The following is a 20,484-nucleotide window of genomic DNA, read 5'->3' on the forward strand; positions in this document are numbered from 1 at the left end:
CATTGGTTAAACGCAATGTGTACCCACCCAACCCTCAAGGCGTTATGTAATTTGTGAATGAGCCTGTTGCGGTGACACTGATTTTTAAAGCAAACAAACGCCGATGTTTTTGTTGATGAGCTTAAACTACAAAGTTTTATTGATTATAAATTCAAATATAATATCTATTAAAACTTTGTAGTTTAAGCTCATCAACAAAAACATCGGCGTTTGTTTGCTTTAAAAATCAGTGTCACCGCAACAAACTTAAAAATCTTCATCCTCTGATCGTGCGACGCAGTAAGATGAAGAAAAATCGTTATCCGACACCTGGAGTGTATAATGAAGAAGAGAATAATATTCCACTGGAGAGTAATCAGCAGACTACGAACATCTTTTCAAACGAAGCGGTAAAGCTTCATTTGGATCATTTGCAAAGGGAGCATGCAATCAGGATAAAAGCGATATCCGATCGTGAGGCTATAGATCTGATCCATGAGCGAAAAAGATACAATTTATTGCGATCGCTTTTAAAATGCAACAAAGGAAACGAATTCCCCGAAGAACCATCGTTAGTTTCTTTGAAGTGAAAAGTTTCGAGTAACCGCCATGGATGAGCTAAAACGAAAGCTTGCGTTCCTTGAGGAGCAAAATAAGGCATGGCGGGCTCAACAACACGAAAACGAAAAGAGAGTCCGGCTGGATTATGAACGTAAGTTGAAGAAATTGGAAGAGGATTATGAGGCAGCCGCAAGAGAAATTGATTCAAAATTTAGTTTACGAAAGGAGTCAATAATATTAAAATATAGCGGACAAAGCATCAGTGAAAGATCGACAAAGGAAGAACAGCGAATTTCTTACAGCGACAATACGAAATCACCCGATGAGCTCGATAGTGCATTTCGCTTGTGTGCGGCAGCTTCCCACCGTAATACTCTGTGTAAAACATCTAAATTTCCGCTAGTGTGTGTCGCACATGACGATATAGACGGATTGAAGGCTACAACCCGCCAAAACATATCAATCAAATCAACGAACGCAAACCGTACTGTTCAACTACGAATCGGAAGGAAATTGAAATACATTGAATCTGAACCGGTGGCGGTAGGTAAAGCGTTGCAAAGTGGTAGTTCTGTTGCGGGGACGACTGATCATCGGACAAACTTGGATAAATGCAGCCGATTGCGCACCGTCCTGAAGAATAAAAACGGAATGGAATTCGTGTATACAGCAGTTATAAACAATTTGGAGTGTCATCCGATGCAAAGCGGTTTGTTTTGCATGTTAGTGAAACATTTGAGAGAAAATGGTGATCGTTTGGCGAAAACACAGATTTTTGATCCAGGCGGGACTGAAGCGAATAATTTTGAGAAGGTGATGCTTTACAGTGAATAACAGACCAGTTCGTTGCTAGTTTCACGGGCAGGAGTGTTGAGAAGAGTTGAAATTATTAGTGAATCTGGCAACACTGGCTGTACTACAGGCACATATGTACATGCATACTGAAATATTAGTTTAAATTGCATTAGCTTAAGAGTTGTGATGTTGCTCTGGATCTTGGCTTAAAAACTAGTTTCTTTGAAGTAATGTTGCGATGGGGTCGATGCGATGGGTCAAAAGAAACCGTTTTTGACAGCAGTCTTCCATTACAAACAGCTTCAAAACTGGAATTTATTATCTATTAATAAATTATAAACTCAATATACATGTGCATGATTTACAATCTAGTTTTACTTCAATTCACTAATCCCAGGCTCCATCGCCACTCTAAATCACTAATCTGATATTATTGAACCACCAGTGTTGCCAGTTTCACTCAACTTATTAAACTCCTCTCAACATTTGGTCTAGATGGCTGAATAATTGACGACAGGTTGCATCAAAATTCTGATGAGGATGATGACAGGAGCAGATGTAGTAGTGTTTCCCCTCCCAGTACCTTTGAATACAACCTGTCGTCAATTATTCAGCCATCTAGACCAAATGGTGATCAACTGACTTCAGATCAAATACATGCTCGGCAGGTTATACCAACAGATTTGCCTGTTTTCGAAGGGGACCCAGAAAATTGGCCTGTGTTCTATAGTCAATATAGGAATACTACGTTGGCTTGTGGGTTTAGTAATTCAGAGAATCTGGTGAGACTACAGAGGTGTATCAAGGGGAAAGCATTGGAGTATGTGCGCAGTCGTTTGCTCCTACCTGAACTAGTACCAAAAGTCATAGAAACGTTAAAAATGTTATACGGACGACCAACTATAATAATAAATTCTTTGATAAACAAAGTACGCTCTATTCCAGCACCAGAGACAGAGCGACTAGAGACAGTAATCGATTATGGAATGGCAATTCAAAATCTGTTTGACCACCTTACCGCTATGGATCAAACTGCACATCTGCAAAATCCGACACTGGTGCAGGAGCTAGAAGCAAAACTTCCAGGGGAAATAATGCTACAGTGGATGCGATATAAAAAAAAGCATCAACCCTCATCAATTAAAACGTTGAATGATTTCATGAATGAGTTGGTAGAAACAGCTTCCGAAGTAACATTCGTAGGATTAGAATCACGAAACCAACGTCGGATGCAAAGTGGTGGATACAACTCTGAGGATACATCACTGGCACAGTACGAAAGTGCGAACAATAGGTACTGTTTTGTTTGTCGGTCCCGAAATCATGGTGTGAAAGATTGCAGCGTATTTGAGTCGTTTGAAATTTGTCGAAGATGGAAAGCAGTAGGAGAACTGAAACTGTGTAGGTGCTGTCTTCATCGTCACACTAGTAAAGCATGCCAGGAAGCGTATGAATGTGGAAAAGATAGATGCCAACTACTACACCATCCACTCTTGCACCAATCGCGAAATCAATAGGGTGATCAGTATGACGCGCTTGAAAATGAATGTTGTAAATCTCCATATAATACGTAGAGTTACGGGGGGGAATGTTGGCGCGACTGGTACTTCTGATCACCCTATCAAGTTTGCTCTGAGAACATGTTGATCTATATTAATTATAGGAACTAGTATTATACAGAAATCGAAGCTAAGAGCGTAGAACGAAAGAGTGCTGGAAGCAAAATATCAATTGAAAAATAATCCCGTGGTTTGAAACCTATAAGTGAGTGCGAATAAGAACACTGAAGATTGTGAGTTGTTGAGAGGAGTTTAATAAGTTGAGTGAAACTGGCAACACTGGTGGTTCAATAATATCAGATTAGTGATTTAGAGTGGCGATGGAGCCTGGGATTAGTGAATTGAAGTAAAACTAGATTGTAAATCATGCACATGTATATTGAGTTTATAATTTATTAATAGATAATAAATTCCAGTTTTGAAGCAGCTGTTTGTAATGGAAGACTGCTGTCAAAAACGGTTTCTTTCGACCCAGGAAAATCCCATCGCAACATTCTTCAAAAAATCTATCACCCGAGTGAAAAGGTGTCGCCATGGACGAACTGAGGAGAAAGCTCGAGCTGCTAGAGGAGCGAAACAAACGATGGCGGGCGCAACAGCACGAAAATGAGGATAGAATCCGGCTGGATTATAAACGCGAATTAAAAAAAAATTATGAGGACTACGAGACAGCGGCAAGGGAACTTGATGTAGAATTTGATGCACGTAGGAAAGCAATAATATTAAAATATTGCGGGCCGAGAATCTGTGAAAAGTCATTGAACGAAGAAGAAAAGCGAATATCTCACAGCAACGAAACAAAATCAGACGATGAATTGGATAGAGCATTTTGTTTGGACACCGCAGCTTCCCACCAGACTGCTACCTATCAAACACAAACCGTTCTGTTCCCACACGTATCGGAAGAGAAAAGCAGTGAAATTGAACTGATAGGTAAAGCTCTGCAAAGCACTAGTTATGAAGCGACGACAGTTGTGCACCGTCCTGATCATCGAGAAAACTCGAATGAATGCATCAATTCGTATACCGTCGCACAGAATGAAGGCAGAAACGAATTTGTTTACACAGGAGCTATGGACGATTATGCGTGCAACCCGAAACAAAGCGATTTGTTAGGTGCGCCGAAGAAAATTGTGAGGGGAATCGTGGATCGTTTTGTCAAAATAATGGTTTTTGATCCAGGCGGATTTATAGGAACATTTTTTTTTTTTTTTTGAGAAGGTGAAATTTAGAAACGCTAAATATACCAGTTTGTTACTAGTTTCACGGGTGGGAGTGTTAAGAGGAGTTTAATAAGTTGAGTGAAACTGGCAACACTGGTGGTTCAATAATATCAGATTAGTGATTTAGAGTGGCGATGGAGCCTGGGATTAGTGAATTGAAGTAAAACTAGATTGTAAATCATGCACATGTATATTGAGTTTATAATTTATTAATAGATAATAAATTCCAGTTTTGAAGCTGTTTGTAATGGAAGACTGCTGTCAAAAACGGTTTCTTTCGACCCAGGAAAATCCCATCGCAACATTTGGGGGCTCAACCTATATGATTCAATTTGGATTTTTGTCAGTGTAGATTGGATTAAAAATAAGACGTCTTGAAAAATTATGCATGATTTTGTTTTTTGATCGCATTTTGACAGTACAAAAATGCGAATACAAAACGCAAAACAAAAACTGAAACCGGGGAACATCGGGGAACCATCCAAAGTAGATTATTTAAAAAGGATGTTTCGCAGCGGAAACCAACATCTTCGACAGCTTCGTCACCACTTCAGACACCATTCGACAAAAAGTGCTTCGAAACATGAGGTGAAATTCACGGAAACGGTTAACCTACCAAAGACCAAGTTTCCCGCCAGACTGAGCGCTGATAAACGGGCGGAAGTTCAGGAACGATTACGAAAGGTAAGTTTTTGCTTGGGAACCACATCTAGACAACTGTTAAGATGATAAATCCTTAAAGACATGTTTCAGTGGCTTGTATACCTGGCAGAGGGAGAACCTGCCACAGGAGGCTGAGTTTGTTCTGCACGATGGTCCCCCTTATGCCAACGGTGATCTGCATATGGGTCACGCCGTCAATAAGATTCTGAAGGATTTGATTCTCAAACACAAAATAATGGCTGGGACGAGGGTGCATTACGTGCCCGGTTGGGACTGTCACGGTTTGCCAATCGAGCTCAAGGCATTAGAGGCGCATGGGAGGAAAAGCAAAGGCAAAGACGGATCGGCTGGTGCTGGACAGCAGCGTATGGACCCGTTGAAGGTGCGCGAGCTAGCACGAAAATTTGCACTGGAAACAATCGATAAGCAGAAAGCCGAGTTTGAACAATGGGGCATAACAGCGGATTGGGAAAACACGAGTTCTTGTTACCGAACACTAGACGTGGGTTACATTTCGGCTCAGCTGAGACTTTTTCAGGAACTACATGCGAAAGGATTGATTTATCGAGATGCAAAACCAGTTTATTGGTCTCCTTCGTCTCGGTCGGCCTTGGCTGAGGCTGAACTGGAATATGACGAAGCGTACAAAAGCCCCTCATTGTACTTGAAAATGCGATTATGTGCTGCTGATGAATGTCCTGAAATTGGGGATAGATTGAAAGCGGGGGAGCGAATCTCTGCTGTTATTTGGACCACAACCCCATGGACATTACCAGCCAATCAAGCGATTTGTTACAATCCTACTTTGGAGTACAGTTTAGTGAAATCGGAATTAGACCAAGAAATTCTGTTGGTTGGTACAGATTTAGTTTCTCATTTATCGGAACAAATTCAAATGAGGTTGGAAAAAGTAGGCAGTTTATCGGGTTCACAGATCGGATCAATCCGGTATCGGCATCCCATAAGTGCGGACGAGTTACCCTTCCTGTCCGGCAATCACGTTAAGTCGGAAAAGGGTACCGGCTTAGTTCACACCGCCCCGGCGCATGGACCGGACGATTTTCTCGTTTTTCTGAATAACAAAATCCCGGTGAGATCCCTCATTGACGAAGCTGGTTGCTACAACAACGAGGCGCCGGAGTTTCTACAAGGCAAATTTGCTCTAACAGATGGGAATCGATTGATTTTGGAACGACTGCAGGGTGATACGTTGGCTTGTGGAATAATCGAACATTCCTACCCGATCGATTGGCGAACAAAGAAACCAATTATGCTGAGAGCCAGCGAACAGTGGTTCATTAATACGGATCGATTGAAGCAGCCGGCCTTGGATGCAGTAGAACAGGTCGATATTTATCCGTACACTTCGGCGGATGTCAGCAAGAATGTACTCCGTAGTCAGCTCCAGAAGCGCCCGTATTGGTGCATTTCAAGACAACGGGCATGGGGTGTTCCGATCCCGGTAATTTACGAGAAGTCGTCTATGAAGCCGATCGTCCATCCTGCGATTATTGAGAACATGTGCAAGATGTTAGAGAACAGTGGAAGTGTCGATTTTTGGTGGAGTTCTGATGTGGAAGCTCTTGTTCCACAACAGGTTTTGAGTGAGTTAGGAATGTTGCATAAGGATCTTGTAAAAGGAAGTGATATTCTTGACATATGGTTCGACTCCGGAATCTCTTGGCTGAGTGTTCTTGGAATGAATCGAAAGGCCGATCTTTACCTAGAAGGTCTTGATCAGTTCACAGGATGGTTCCAATCTTCTCTACTAACTAGCGTGGCCGCCAGAAATCAGAGTCCCTATCGAGCAGTTTTTGTCCACGGTTTTGCTGTAGATGAGAACGGAATGAAAATGTCCAAATCGCTGGGGAACATAATATCTCCGAAAGATATCATCAAAAAGTACGGGTGCGACACATTGCGGTGGTGGGTGGCGGCCCATGCCATCCAGAACACATCAATTCCTGTTAGTTATAAATTACTGGATTCTTCAGCTGAAAATTTGCAAAAGATTCGTGGAATTATGAAGTATTTATTGGGAGTTACATCTAGTGGAGAGGGTCGAAGTCTTGATCTATCTAACGCGCTTCTTGTAGATCAATACTTTGTACACCAACTGAGCCAATTCGAAGATGCAGTGTTTAATTTGTACAATTCCTATCAGTACAACAAAGCATCTGCCCACATTCTAACTTTCTGCGTTTCTACATTATCCGGATTCTACGTGCATTTGATCAAGGATCGACTCTACTGCGGATCCGATGAACAGTATCGCATTCTGCAAGGCATTCTTCGACATACCTTGAATGTGTTCTGCAAGGTACTTTGGCCAATTGCTCCTTTCTTGGTAGAAGAAAGCTGGTCCTATCATGGTAAGTTCTTATGTTTTTATCGCACACAATTCTGAGTTTTGTAGCATCAATTGTTTATTTAGGTCACGAACCATTTTTCAAACTCAGTCACCGACCAAACATCCTACCTCCGCTCGCCTCCAATGTCTCAACTGCCATTGAACAAGCACTCGATCTCAAACGACATGTGTATCAGCAACAGCAACTTAACGTAAACACGTGGCTTCTGGCAGTAGACGTTACTGCCCCGCGTGATGTGCTTGCATCCTTGGGAGTGCTTCATCCCAAGCTCAATCAACCACAAGTGGACTCCGAGTTGTGTGAAATCTTGCAAGTCGGCTCGTTAACTCTCCGGGAAGCAAAAACCGAAGAAGAGCTATTCGTCAAGGTAGACAAACTGGATCAACAGCTGTGTCCACGGTGTAGGAGGTACTCGTTGCGCACCACGACATCGTCGCATGTTTGTCAGCGGTGTGAGGATGTACTGGCAGCGAAGGTTTCTTAAGTTTAGCAGATTGTTATATATTGGTTAGCATAGTATGATAAAAATTATCCAATTTAGGAGAGAAAAAAAAAACTATGTGTGCATGCTTATCCTGAAACAATCCGAAATTTGCGGAACTGACTTATCGGTAACGATTATCACGCCAGAACACAGATCAACTTTGGCAATGTGGCAACATGAATTTTTCCTCTAAGAGTTGTAAGGAATCATCTTCAAACAAATCTTGTGGATGATGATGGAAAGGGACAGGGCTATGCCCTTTTTGTTTTGAAAGCATAGAAACACGTTTGCGCATATCTCCAATACAAAAAAAGGAATGCAATGAATTTAAAAAAAATAGGAGTGAAGAAAAATGTTTCGAGTTCTATTGCTGGCATTTCAGTTTAACTCATTGAACTGCGTCTTCAGAAACGCTTCTCCTTTCCTTCACCTTTTTTGCTAACTGGAGGAATTTAATTCGAATAACATATTATAAAATCCGTAACCTAAACTTCTTAACTATTAGAAAATATAGAAAAAAGCAATAACAATATTGGGGCAAAGGAATTTCTTTCCGATAATTAAAACATTAACACGTATGATAAATTATTTTACACGTTATTCTTGAAACATTTTCTCACTGAGCTTTTATAATAAAGTATATAAACGTACGTCGTACAATTGGTACAAAAGAGTTCTTATATTACAATCGAAAGTCTTACCATGATGATTAGCTTTTCAGTTACGTACGTAACAGTATCCTACACAAGAATTCATTATCCAGTTAAGATCGTCAATTCATAGCTTTTCACTTTGTCATAATCTTATAAAACAATAAATAGCTCTCCTTCAATTTTATCATGAATATACATCAAAGTATAAGTATATAAATAAGCATGTTATCGGTAATTATGGTAAAAAGGTAATCTTGCCATCTCTAGCGAATTCGTGCTAGAATCACAAAGCAAGAGTTACGGCTCCAATTTCGTACGTCGAAAGTAAAATAAAAATCTATAAAATCGAAACAAACAGCGAGTGGAACTTAGAAATACAGATACACAGACTCATCACAGGGCAAAATTGACGGAGCACGTTTCGTAGTTACTTACATTTCCCCGTTTCCCTCTTTGATTTTCTTTGGGTAAGCTTAAAATTATAATGTTTAGTAACGGACCAAGACACAAAAAAAAAAATAGACAAGAAAGAGATTTAAGAGATCGAACTTTTTGGGAAGCATACCATAAACTATACAGCGCACTTTTTCCTTAGCTAATATCAGCGATTCACTGATAGTTCCCGTAGCCTTCGGCGGCGATTGTGAACGGGATGCTGTGATCGATGTCCCCCGACAGGTGCGAAATCATCGGTATTCGGAGAGGGTATTGGGGTTGCGTAAGGTGGTATGCTCCGGCGGCGGTCACCGGTGGCGAACAGGATGAGGACGCTGGAGATGTGATGGTGGACGAGGGCTCACTCGTGTTCGAGGATGGCCGCACATCGGCACCGTATTGTCCGATGAACGTGCCGGCATCCTCGGTGGCAAGTTGCATGAGAGCGAGTGCTCCCTGCAGTTTTCGGTTGGTTTCCTCCGGTCGGTGCTGCTGTGACTGAACTATTGGCATATGAGGCTGTTCGTTGAGCGGACGAGCACAATCCTTGCTGGCTACCATAAGCACTGTTGGACGCATCGTATTCGGATTGACATGCATTCCGGCAGTGTTCGTAGTTTGTATTCCAGTGTTGCTGCTTTCCTGGTTCAGTTGCTGCTTAAGAGCAGCTGTTGATGTGGTGCTGGATAGTAACTGAGGCGAAATGATGCTTGGTTCCAACGGCTTGGCCAAATCTTCTTGCCAAGCGTCTCGAAGCCACTTTTTCTTTGGATTGAACGTCGAACGAGCAGGAACACCGCTGCTTTCATCGCCCGAATCATCCTCTTCTTGACTGGTGGGTTCCTGCCACTTGATTAGCTTAGGAATGTTTGGTTTGGTCTTAGCTGTGATTGGACTGGCCGTCAGCCCCATGCCGGCATTCATATCCAGTTCGCACATCAACCCTTTGCGGCTTTTGAATGGCGATCGTGGCGTAATCGGAGACTGGAATGCACCATTACCGTTTGATGCATAATTCTCATTATTCATCGCGGACTGCGATCGGTTCTCGTTATCCATGTGGGCGCTATTGTTCGGCCGCTTAGGGGTTTTACGCGTCGGAGTACGGTCTTCACGCTCCAGCCGATATTTGTCCAACCACTTCAGCACTTCAGCATTCTGCTCCGGAACGGCTTGGATCACAAAGTCGTCGCACCGCTTCAGCATGTCGTACGGATGGTCCGGACAGTGCCGGTTCGCGTGGGTAAAACGCATCTGACAGTTGGAAGCGGCGCAGATGAAGGGCCGTTCGCCGGTGTGCAACCGTTGGTGGGTTTTGAGCTGCCCGCTCTGAGTGAAGGCACGTGTGCAGCCCGGATAGTCGCACTGGTAAGGTCGTTCACCTGAAAGGGTACAGAGAGTAAAGTTGCATTAACGAAATTGATATGATAAAGGTGACATTAATTTAGCCTAGTGCCATTCTAGTGCATAACGTTGCATCATTTTAAATTACATTTTCTCTACCATCTTTCACATGTATATTAGTGCAAGAAAAGAACCACACGGCACACTTTACGATTTGGGCGTACATGAACTTTCTGATAAAATTACGGTATGTATTCGACACACACTTGGTTTGAAATGGCGAGTGGGCTAACAGTACGGCCTCCGTCCCGGTAAAAAAGTAGCATTCCTCCGAATACGTTCAATACTTGTCCACCATTCCAAGATTCTCCTGATTGCGCGATCGGCTCTGTACCCGGCCATAAGTGCGCCCGTGTCAACCCTAGCATGGACCTCACTGCTTGCCAAGACAATCCATGGATCATAAGCGAATACGTACGACGGTGGAGCTAACGGTTTGGAGGGGGACCCTATAGAATGAGTAATTAGACATATCACACAGAAGCAGATGCAGGAGTGACAAATCCGTTCGCCAGCAGTGTGGATTGGTTAGATGACCGCCACTAGTGGCAGTAGTGCTACAGCAACAACAGCAGCAGCTGGAGGAGCGGTCAGGGCAGAGGGAGCTAAACAAGCCGTCACAAAAGCTGAAAATAGTGACAACAAAGAAATGGATGTAGAGGATCACCACAATTTCGTGGATGGGAGGAACAACGTTCATGGTGTATCCTAGTAGGCCAGAAGGAGAAAAGAAATAGACAGTTGAAGCGAAAAGAGGCGACAAAAATGTAGCAGTAAGGGAAAGAAAAGCCTCCGCTGCGTCAGAAGCCGCCAAAGAGAGAAGGCCAACGACGCTACGACGAATGCAGCGCTCTTGAAGAAGGTTAGAGATGATCCTGAGCTTAGGATCTTGTCCGAGAACATAGTAAGGACCAGGCGCACACAAACCGGAGACATGGTCTACGAGCTAAAGAAGACCCTACGATTGATAGCTCGATTATGCAAGAGCGCATTGCAAAATCTCTGGGCGCAGAGGCGGAAGTTAAATCCCTAACTCCAGAAATGGTAATAATGTGCAGCGATCTAGACTAGATCACGTCGGAAGAGGAGCTCAAGGATGCACTTAAGTCAGAGTGTAATCTGGCTGAGGTGCAAAAGACAATTCGAATAAGGAAAGCATACGGAGGTTTACAAACAGCGATGATTCGTCTGCCAGTAACCGCTGATAACCAATCTCTGGAGGTAGGTAAACTGACTGTTGGATAGTCAAACTGCTTATTGAAAGTAGTGAATAAACAAGCGGAGAGATGCTTCAAATTGTTGGGCCTCAGACACCAGGCAGGAGCTTTAAAAGGTCCGGACATATCCAACAAGTGTTGGAAATGCGGGGAATCAGATCATTTTGCGCAAAAACCCAAGTCCATGTTTTGCACACCAGAGGACGGAAACGACCATCAGACGGGTGGCTACAAATGCCCTGCATATAAGAGGGCGATATGAGCAATCGGCTTCCAGCCAGCCTACTGGTGAAACGAGAGGTTCAGTGCGCTGCGCGTTGCTAGTCTCAGATCCAGGAGGCGGGCACAGAGAGTGAGAACGGAACCAGAGAGAGAGAATTGGAAAGCGGCGTTCCGGGAAGCTAGAACTGCATTTAAACCGGCAATCAAGATTAGCAAGTCAGATTGGTACAAAGATCTATGCCGAGAAGCAGACGGGATGACCAATCACCGACCCGAAACACGATCCAATGACGAGCTGGCAGAAGCTACGAAGCGCCTGAAATCGAAGAAAGCACCCGGTCCAGATGGAGTACCAAACGTGACTCTGAAAGCTGCGATTTTGGCATATCCGGATTTGTTCAGAAGAGTACTCTAGAAGTGCCTGGACGAGGGTAACTTTCCAGAAATGTGGAAGACCCAGAAGCTGATACTGCTGCCAAAACAGGCTGACGAAGTGTATGGAGGGTGAGCGTGGACTGTCAAACACTGTCGACAGTGGATGCAATCCGGACAGTGCTCGAGAGTGCTGAGAAAGCGTCCAAACAGAAGCGAAAAGGACATCGATACTGCGCAGTGGTTACGATAGACGAAAAGAACGCGTTCAACAGTACCAGCTTTGAAGCCATTGCCGTTGCGCTGGACATATGCGGGCTCCCAACTATCTTTGCCACATCCTAAAGAGCTACTTCTAGAGCAGAGTCACGGTGTACGACAGAAACGAAGGGTAAAAGTCGGTGCGTGTTACAGCGGTTGTTCCTCAGGCCCAACTTTCTGGAACGGGATCTATGATGGAGTCCAGACACTGCGGCTCCCCAGAAAAGTGAAAATCGTGGGTTTTGTGGACGACGTGTCATTAACAGTGATGAGCGAGACACTCGAAGAAGTGGAGGCGTCTGTGACAGAGGCGATAGCCACGATCAAGAGCTGGATAAATGGAGTTACAGATAGCTCACCACAAAACGGAGGTGCTATCAGTTAGCAACTGTAAGGCGTTCCAGCGGATGGAAATCGTCGTCAGAGGACATGCGATTTAAAGCGATCACTGAAGCAGCTGGGAGTGATGATCGACGACCGGCCAAATTTCAACAGCCACGTTGACGAAGCTTGTGAAAAGTCGGCGAAGGCAATGAATGCAATAGGCGAGGATCATGCCAAACTTTGGTTCAGGCTGATGGCCATACAAGTTGCAAGAGCGTACATATAAAACTCGACTCGTCGAGTCAACCCAAGTAACCATTAGCACTATACTGCCGTCCCAAGCATATCTGTCCCATGTCGATTTTTATCATTTTTGAGTGTTATGCACCAAACGTTCTAAATTAATGTATATTTTGTTGTGAACAAATAAATACATATAGTTTGTTCGAAAACTTGGCGAAAAAATATCGGGTCATTTTGTCCCATTGTAGAATTTCCAAGCATAACTGTCCCATTCAAACAAATTTCATACAACATGTATTAAATTACTTCGAAGAGGCCAATTTTCATTATCAAATCATTCAGAGAAAGAATATGGGTTGTGGTATAGTTTCAATGGGTAAAAAAGGTTAATCCACCTAACATCGTTGATGCCTTTCTTGTGCATCATGAAAATTGAAAAGTAATAATTGAAGCATATTTAGATGATTTATATTAAAACTTAAGTGAGAATAGTCTCTCATTTTTATTCGCATTATATGTATTTATTTACACATTTTCTTCTTTTATTGGCATTACCATTTTTGCATTCGTATATGATGAGGCTAACACGATTATACTTTTATGCCTAATTGCACCCAACAATTCCTTTGATTGTGAGTCCAACCAAGCCACCTAAGGGTAAAATCAGCAGTGATTCAAATCGTTCGGGGCTGTCAGTTTGAATATTAATCTGAAACAATAATTTTCCCAGCAGCTGTTCTAGATTCATTTTTTATATACCAGTCAACTGTCAAAAAAATAAAACTGGTATAAGGCTCAGTTATATTTTCTGCAGATTTGAACCACGATTGAATCACGATATTCAAATATTTTTTAATTGTTTTGGTGTATGAATGCGTCCAGGGGCGTCTCGTGGACTTTTGCTACACCTGTTCTACCATGCTGATAAAAAATTATTCATCAAGCTGAGTGGTTTCGAATGAAAGTTGTGCATTTAATTTAATATTACAACCTTTTCTTGTACAACTATATGTACAATATTAGAAAAAAAAAAATTTAGTTAGAAAGGATTTACAAAACAATAAATAGCTTATTAATCTCTTTTGTTACAAAAATGTTTTAAATTTAGATGCACTTGAAATTCTAAACTCTCGCAAATCGTCTGAAATCTGACTTGATAACAGTTGGCAATAACTGGATATTGCTCAGAATAGAGATCTTTCAAATCGGCTCATTCCACCATTCGGGGTACACGGGTCCCATCGCCGCTAATATTTAAACCCTCACATATTTTGTTGCTATGAAAGAAATGTTATTAACCATTATTAGTATAATAATAATAGTATATAATTATACAATTATTCAGTTCAATCAAAGTTAATTTCCTATTTCCGGGGATTAAAACACCCGACTTGGACATTCATTTACAATGTTGTGAAAAATCATATGTGAATAGTCTAGCGTACTGAACGTACATATTCACATATGAGTTTTCACAACATTGTAAATTATACAATTATTTTTTGATGCGACCCCAATGAGTCACATTTAGAAGTTGAAATGTGTTCCAGTTATTTAATTCTTCAAATTTAGTGAAAACTATACATTTTTCTCTATGTTGATTGATTTTGAGTATTCGTAAAAAAGCATTATTTAATGTCTCTTTTGAAAACGCAAACATTAGTTTAATATTGTTCTTGATGCATTGCATATTCATCAGAAGAAAAAAGAAAAACAAACTGTTTCCAATCATCGAAGTATGAACGAAAGCGTGCGCGGTGCGCCTTTCGGCAAAGCACAGCCCGACACTACGATCGAGTCTAACCGAAGGTGCATCGCGTCGTTGATTATTCTCGCAGCGCGTCGAACGGGTTTGACTCCTGCTGCGCGCATAGCAGAACTTGCATCTAAACGTGCTTGCTTCGCATGCGAAAGAGGATGATATGAGGAAACGGTGAAAGCTGGCAACGCTCACGCTGGTTCTCTGCGCGCGGAGAACGAGTGAGCATACCAAGAAGGAAATTATTTCAAATCATTTGTCATTGCGCAAAACTTTAAATTTGACTTCTGGCAGCGCTGCTGTTGGTTCTTCATTATGGATCGTACGACTGGCAAAAGCTTTCTATGTGATGGGGTGTTTAGCTGCAATTTGACTGTACGCCAAGCATGTGGCGTTAACTTGATCTGCCTACGAAATATTTTGTTTCTTTAGATGTTTAGATGTTAAAATAATTGGAAATACTACGCGAAACTTTGTTTAAAAAATTTACTGGGTAAATTATTTGCCCTAATAATTAATTGCCAAGACATTAATTTCCTACTTCTGACCTAAAAATGGTTACCTGTTCCATGAACAGGTAGAACGTATGGACGAGTCGCCTCTGAATGCGTCATTTTATCTAAGGACCAATCCACGTTGTAATTACGGCGCCTTTCTTGGCAGCAACATAATAATTTCATTTAATTGAAAATTTGAAAAACATTAATGTAACACTGCTGGGAAACCAGCGAGTTTGTTCTATTTTGCTCCAGATTCAAACTAGAATAGTGGTCGAAAATTTGGAATGAAACTGATTCACTACTGATTTCACTCTTAGAGTCGCTCAGTCGCCCGATTAATTTACATATATATAAGATTTTTGCAATAGCTTCGGAACGAAGTTACTAATCGATTTTCAATAGCAAGTGCTTACAAATGTTCATACACGCACCCCACACAGGTGAAAGTTTCCACTCGACACATCAGATGCTAATCTGAAATAAATTTCATAGGAATCATCAACACCTTCGCAGTATTGCGGTATTGAGTTACCACGGAAACTGATTTTGATCAAGATTTTTTTATGTACAGGTTATCCGACTTGTCAATATCCCCAACTCAGCCATCTTGGATTTTTGTATGGAATTTATGCTCGTTTGTTTACGTTTTGCACTGAAAATGTATGTTTCCCCCCCGAAGCTGGTTATTCCCATCTACTGACGAAGTCGGATAACCTGTACATAAAAAAATCTTGATTTTGATGCTTCTTCCAAAAATCCATCTGCGCTGAAACATAATTATCCTGAATTTATTTCAGGATCAAATTATGTATAGGAATCAATTCTCACTGTCCTTACCCTTATGTAAGGTATAATATCTCTGGGGTTTTTCAGACACACTCCCCATGTCAGCTTTTTTATACACATTTTTTTTCTATGCAGCGTAAGAGCCCCCTCCCCCAAAAGCTTACGTTATCAGTGTACGCCCTCTTACTACAGTAGGCTTTGAAAAGACCAAATGCATCTAACTTGAATCAGGTTATTATCCAGACCCAACTAAACTTTTGCTAAGCGCAAAGTAATATGATGATACTCTAGCACTGGGACAAATATGCTTGGAATTATCAATTTTGTCTTCAATTTCGCAGCATAAATGTCCCACTGAATAAATTTTACTAAAAAACAGTGTTTATCCTTTGAAACATACTAAGCCATTAGAAATACACTATTTTCATCGATATACGTTTATTAATCAAGATTTGATGGGGCAATTTAGCGACAAACTGAAAAATATGTTTCCAACTTAAACTGCATTTTTCTCAGTTGAATATTTTTCAACATGGGACAGATATGCTTGACACGGCAGTATATTACGCCAAACCGCCATATAGGGCCACTATACGGCTATTTAAAAACTTATAAGCATTGAAGTAGCACTATATGGCCGATTTGGCGGAATATAGTGCTTATTGGTTACTTGGGAAGTACGAGACACTGAAGACGACCACACAGTTGTGGTCGAAATACGCATCTGCAAAGATAACGAAAATTAACTGGTGGAATTAAATGGAGAGTACTTAATTCGTCTTAGACGGTTGAATACATTCCACTAAAAGAGCTTTATATATTTTTCAGAAAGCATGGCGAAGTGAACTTTTACCTGACGGAGTTCCTGTCGGGCTACGGATAAAGCTCTGTCCATTTAGAATCCGGAATCATTTATTGTATTGCAGCGGCACGGAAAGTGACCACTGCAAGAATTCTTTTACAGCGGTTTGTCTACCTAGGCGCCCACTTGCTGTGCTATAAATTTCACGAAGTTTTGTGCAGCGTGTCAAAAATTATTCCAGATGGAAGCCAAAAGTAGAGAAAAAAAGTCTGCACACCCACGTTGATAATCCTGTCATCGACGATGGAACCTACGTCTAAATGGATTTCGGACAGCTTCCTAGCCAAAAATTCTACATGGTGACGGCACGAGGAGTAGTTCCTGCGAAGTTTAAGTTTGCTTTTTGGACAAACTTGCAAAAAACGGATGATTTTGGCAAGGGATATGCAACTGTGGGGCAAAGACCTAAGTGTTTGTGACGAATAAGACGATGGACTCGAAGCTGTACAAGGAGGAATGTCTCAAAAACCGCGGTCGACCTTCCATAAAGCCCATAAAGGTCCCGTGAAGTTTTGGCCAGATTTGGCGCGTTGCCACTACAGCCGGAAAGTCATCCAGTGGTAAAGCGATAATAACGAAGATTTCGTCGACAAAAAACATAAATCCACGCAACTGCTCACAGCTCCGGCCCATCGAGACATTTTAGGCAGTAATGAAGCGGAAGCTTAAGAAAAGTGGAAAAAGTGGAAAAACAGATGACCAAAATGTGGAACAAATGTGCCAAGGAAGTTGACTCCGGAGGTGTGCAACTTTTGATGAGAGGAATAAAGAAGAAGGTGCGAATTTTCACTAGAAACAAGAAGAAATTATTTGTATCAATATTTTTTTCTTAAAGTACAGTGAATTACCCTCGTTTTGATGTATTAACCTTATTTGTACGTCAATCCGTTACCGAGATACAGATGATTTTATTATTCCGGATTCTAAATGGACATAGCTTTACTTGCGGGAGTATTTACATCGGTACGGACACACCAATCCACCGTTGGTGTTCGATTGTACGCGGTTTGCGCAGATTCGCAAAGAAATGTCTGTCCCAAGGGCGGATAATATCGCAGAGCGAATGTTTCACGAGGAAGACACGTGGAATGCGGTAAGCAGAGTCGTGACGCAAATACTGTCGGAGCTGCAGCGTAAATGGAGACGAGATCAGCGAATTCTGGGGAGTATTCAGCGCAGTGTTTGGCTTCGGGTCGTCGGTGAACCGAAAGTCTTCGGCCAACCGGAATCATCGATCCGACCTTGACACTACTGAATAAAGAAGAAGAAAGCGCCTCGGGTATGTAGGGCACCGCCAGTGCGGACGTTATCTACCACCGGAACTGTCGGACCACCTCTGCAATCTGAAGACGAAGTCGGGGCACCATCAGTGCAGAAGTTTCCCTTACCGGAACTGGTGGACCACCCTCGACGCTAGGGGGAGTCAGGAGGATTCGAGTCAGGAAGTTTGGTGCATTACCGCCGAGGGATCAAGGCACCGTAGCAGTGGATCTCATCCAGCCAGTCGGCAAACTAGCCCAAGCTAAGGGCACAGCCACTCTCGGTAAACACCTTCTGTGTTGCCGGGAGGCACATTTTTAACAGGTCTGGCAGGAGCCCATCCCTTCACACCTTCAAGCGTTGTGTGGTACTCAGGTGTCTTTCGCGCAGATTTTTGATGGCCTTCAACCCATATAAAAAAACCCAGATTAATCCACCTAGCGGCGATGGTGCCTTTCTCGTGCATTTAAAAAATAGTTTTTTTGCCATAACTTAACAAACTTGTTGCGAGCAAATCGGTTGAAGATGAGTGACACTTTTTTACGCGATTATTCCGTAAAAAAAAGTATTTTGGCCGTAACTTCCGAGCCCATAGTCCGATCCGGCCAATTTTCAATAGGAAACAATCGGATATGAGTCTGCTGCGAGCAAATAGGTTGAGGATAAGTGTTCGAAAAATGAGTGACACTTTTGCTACATTTTGGTACGTGGGTGCGCACAGACACACACAGACATCTTCACAATTCGTCGAACTGAGTCGATCAGTATATAAGGGTTCTTTCACAAATGACGTAAGGGACCGTACACTAATTACGTTAGCAATTTTTCTGAGTTTTTCAACCCCCCTCCCCCATGAAGGATTTTTCCCATACAAATCATTTTTTATTTATATTGAGCGTAAGAAAATGGCAGACCCCCCCTCCTCCCATAAGTGCTTACGTAATTAGTGTACGACCCCTAACGCTAAATTTGATGGTTTTGGACCCCCACCCTCTCCCACGTAACACTTTTTGTATGAAAGGTTTTATTTTTTTTTTGTATGGATCGTAACGCTCGGCCTGACCCCCTTCCTCCCCCTATAGCGTTATGTAATTTGTGAAGAACCCTAACACTATGGGTCTCCGGGTCTTCTATAAAAAGTTTGTTTTGGAGCGATCATATAGCCTTTACGTATACTTGGTATACGAGAAAGGCAAAACACGCACACACACATAGCAAAATTACATTTGGCACCGAATAAAGTAAAGAATATACGATTCCTTCTTTTAAAGTACGCATTTGCCCGAAAAAATTTGATTCCTCTTTTTAAAAATATGCATTTGCCCGGAATAAGGCATAGCAGTAACCTCTTCTTCAAAAGTATGCATTTTCCCGGAGTAAGGCCGAAGAGTAGATGACCACTTCTTTAGAAGTATACAAAGATTATACGGCCTGAAGCAAGCCGGTCGCGTGTTGAAACGCTGGATGACGATTTTTTTGAAGATGGGTTTTGCTTAGAGTTTCCATCCCGGGACATCCCGGGACAAAAAATCCCGGGATTTAGGAAAATTCGGGATTTTCCGATTCCCGGGATATTATTTTTGAAATCCCGAAAATCCCGGGATACCCGGGACAAAAAAATACTGTTTCATTCTGGTTCGCAAACAGTGTAATTTTTCTTCTTAAAAAAGTTATTTGTTTTGAACGCGAAACCCAACTTAGGTGATAAACTCATATCATATTTTTATACCTCCCATCAGACACGATTTATTCCCAAGTTCGTTTATTTGGTAGGTTCAGGCATGTATACGGAGCCAAGGTTCTTTGTGATGCACAATCGATATCATCTTATTATTAAATTAGTAAGAGAGGAACAGACATGAAAATATCGGAGATAGTTAATAGAACACTTTCACAAAAAATATTAGATTTTCCTATACCACTCAATAGAGGCCTACTGACTGATATTTTTTCCAGCAGCTACAGCTCTTTGTTAATTAAATGACAAGTATCTACAGTAGAAGATCAGCTACATCTATTTGGCACCTGCTGCCTACCCATCTCCCGTCTACAGCGAGGTTGTGTACACTAGCTGATATTCGCCTTGCTAATCTCATCGCGTTGCCCAACATTGAGTCAGTCTTCCTGAGCCTCTTGCCTCTAAAACAATTCTTGATCTAATTCATGTCCTTCCAATCGACGCTCGTACAACAAACTTTCCAGCACATACGCAGGTACAAGTGGTCCGACCCTGATGCTATACCTAATTTTTTTGGTTTTTGGTGCTGACCAGCTCCTGATCAAAGCTTCGCTTGGACTCCTACTGACCAACTATTAAGCTACCGTAAGTACGAACCTCCCACTAAATTCTGTACGGCGCTACCCATGACTTACGCAGCCAATGCATGATCCCACGATGCCACGAGACTTATGCGCCCCATCCAAGGATCCAGGACTGCGATTACGTTTCTGTAGATAATCCATCCACACTATGTTTAAGATACGAAATCTTCCTAGACCATAATCTGTTCCTGGGTTGTTAATCGATAAATTATCGTCGTTAATTTAACG

At 42.1% G+C, this 20,484-nt stretch overlaps 2 protein-coding genes across 2 annotated transcripts in view; one reads left to right on the plus strand and one right to left on the minus strand.

The window, feature by feature from the left end:
* The first annotated feature begins 4,267 nt into the window (after positions 1–4,267).
* On the plus strand, positions 4,268–7,693 carry LOC134224926 (isoleucine--tRNA ligase, mitochondrial). The gene is made up of 3 exons (XM_062704583.1): positions 4,268–4,801; positions 4,860–7,152; positions 7,215–7,693. The coding sequence occupies exons 1-3, from the start codon at positions 4,544–4,546 to the stop codon at positions 7,634–7,636; spliced, it is 2,973 nt and encodes a 990-aa protein (XP_062560567.1). The 5' UTR covers positions 4,268–4,543; the 3' UTR covers positions 7,637–7,693.
* A 519-nt stretch (positions 7,694–8,212) lies between these two features.
* Positions 8,213–20,484, minus strand: part of LOC134224927 (pair-rule protein odd-paired-like) — a 36,713-nt gene continuing 24,441 nt past the window's right edge. Inside the window, exon 2 of the mRNA XM_062704584.1 lies at positions 8,213–10,106. Coding sequence (XP_062560568.1) covers positions 8,899–10,106 — 1,208 coding nt within the window. The 3' untranslated portion in view covers positions 8,213–8,898. The remainder of the gene's footprint in view (positions 10,107–20,484) is intronic.

Source organism: Armigeres subalbatus, chromosome 3 (genome assembly GCF_024139115.2).
Source record: "Armigeres subalbatus isolate Guangzhou_Male chromosome 3, GZ_Asu_2, whole genome shotgun sequence".
In the NCBI taxonomy this organism is placed as follows: Eukaryota; Metazoa; Arthropoda; class Insecta; order Diptera; family Culicidae; genus Armigeres; species Armigeres subalbatus.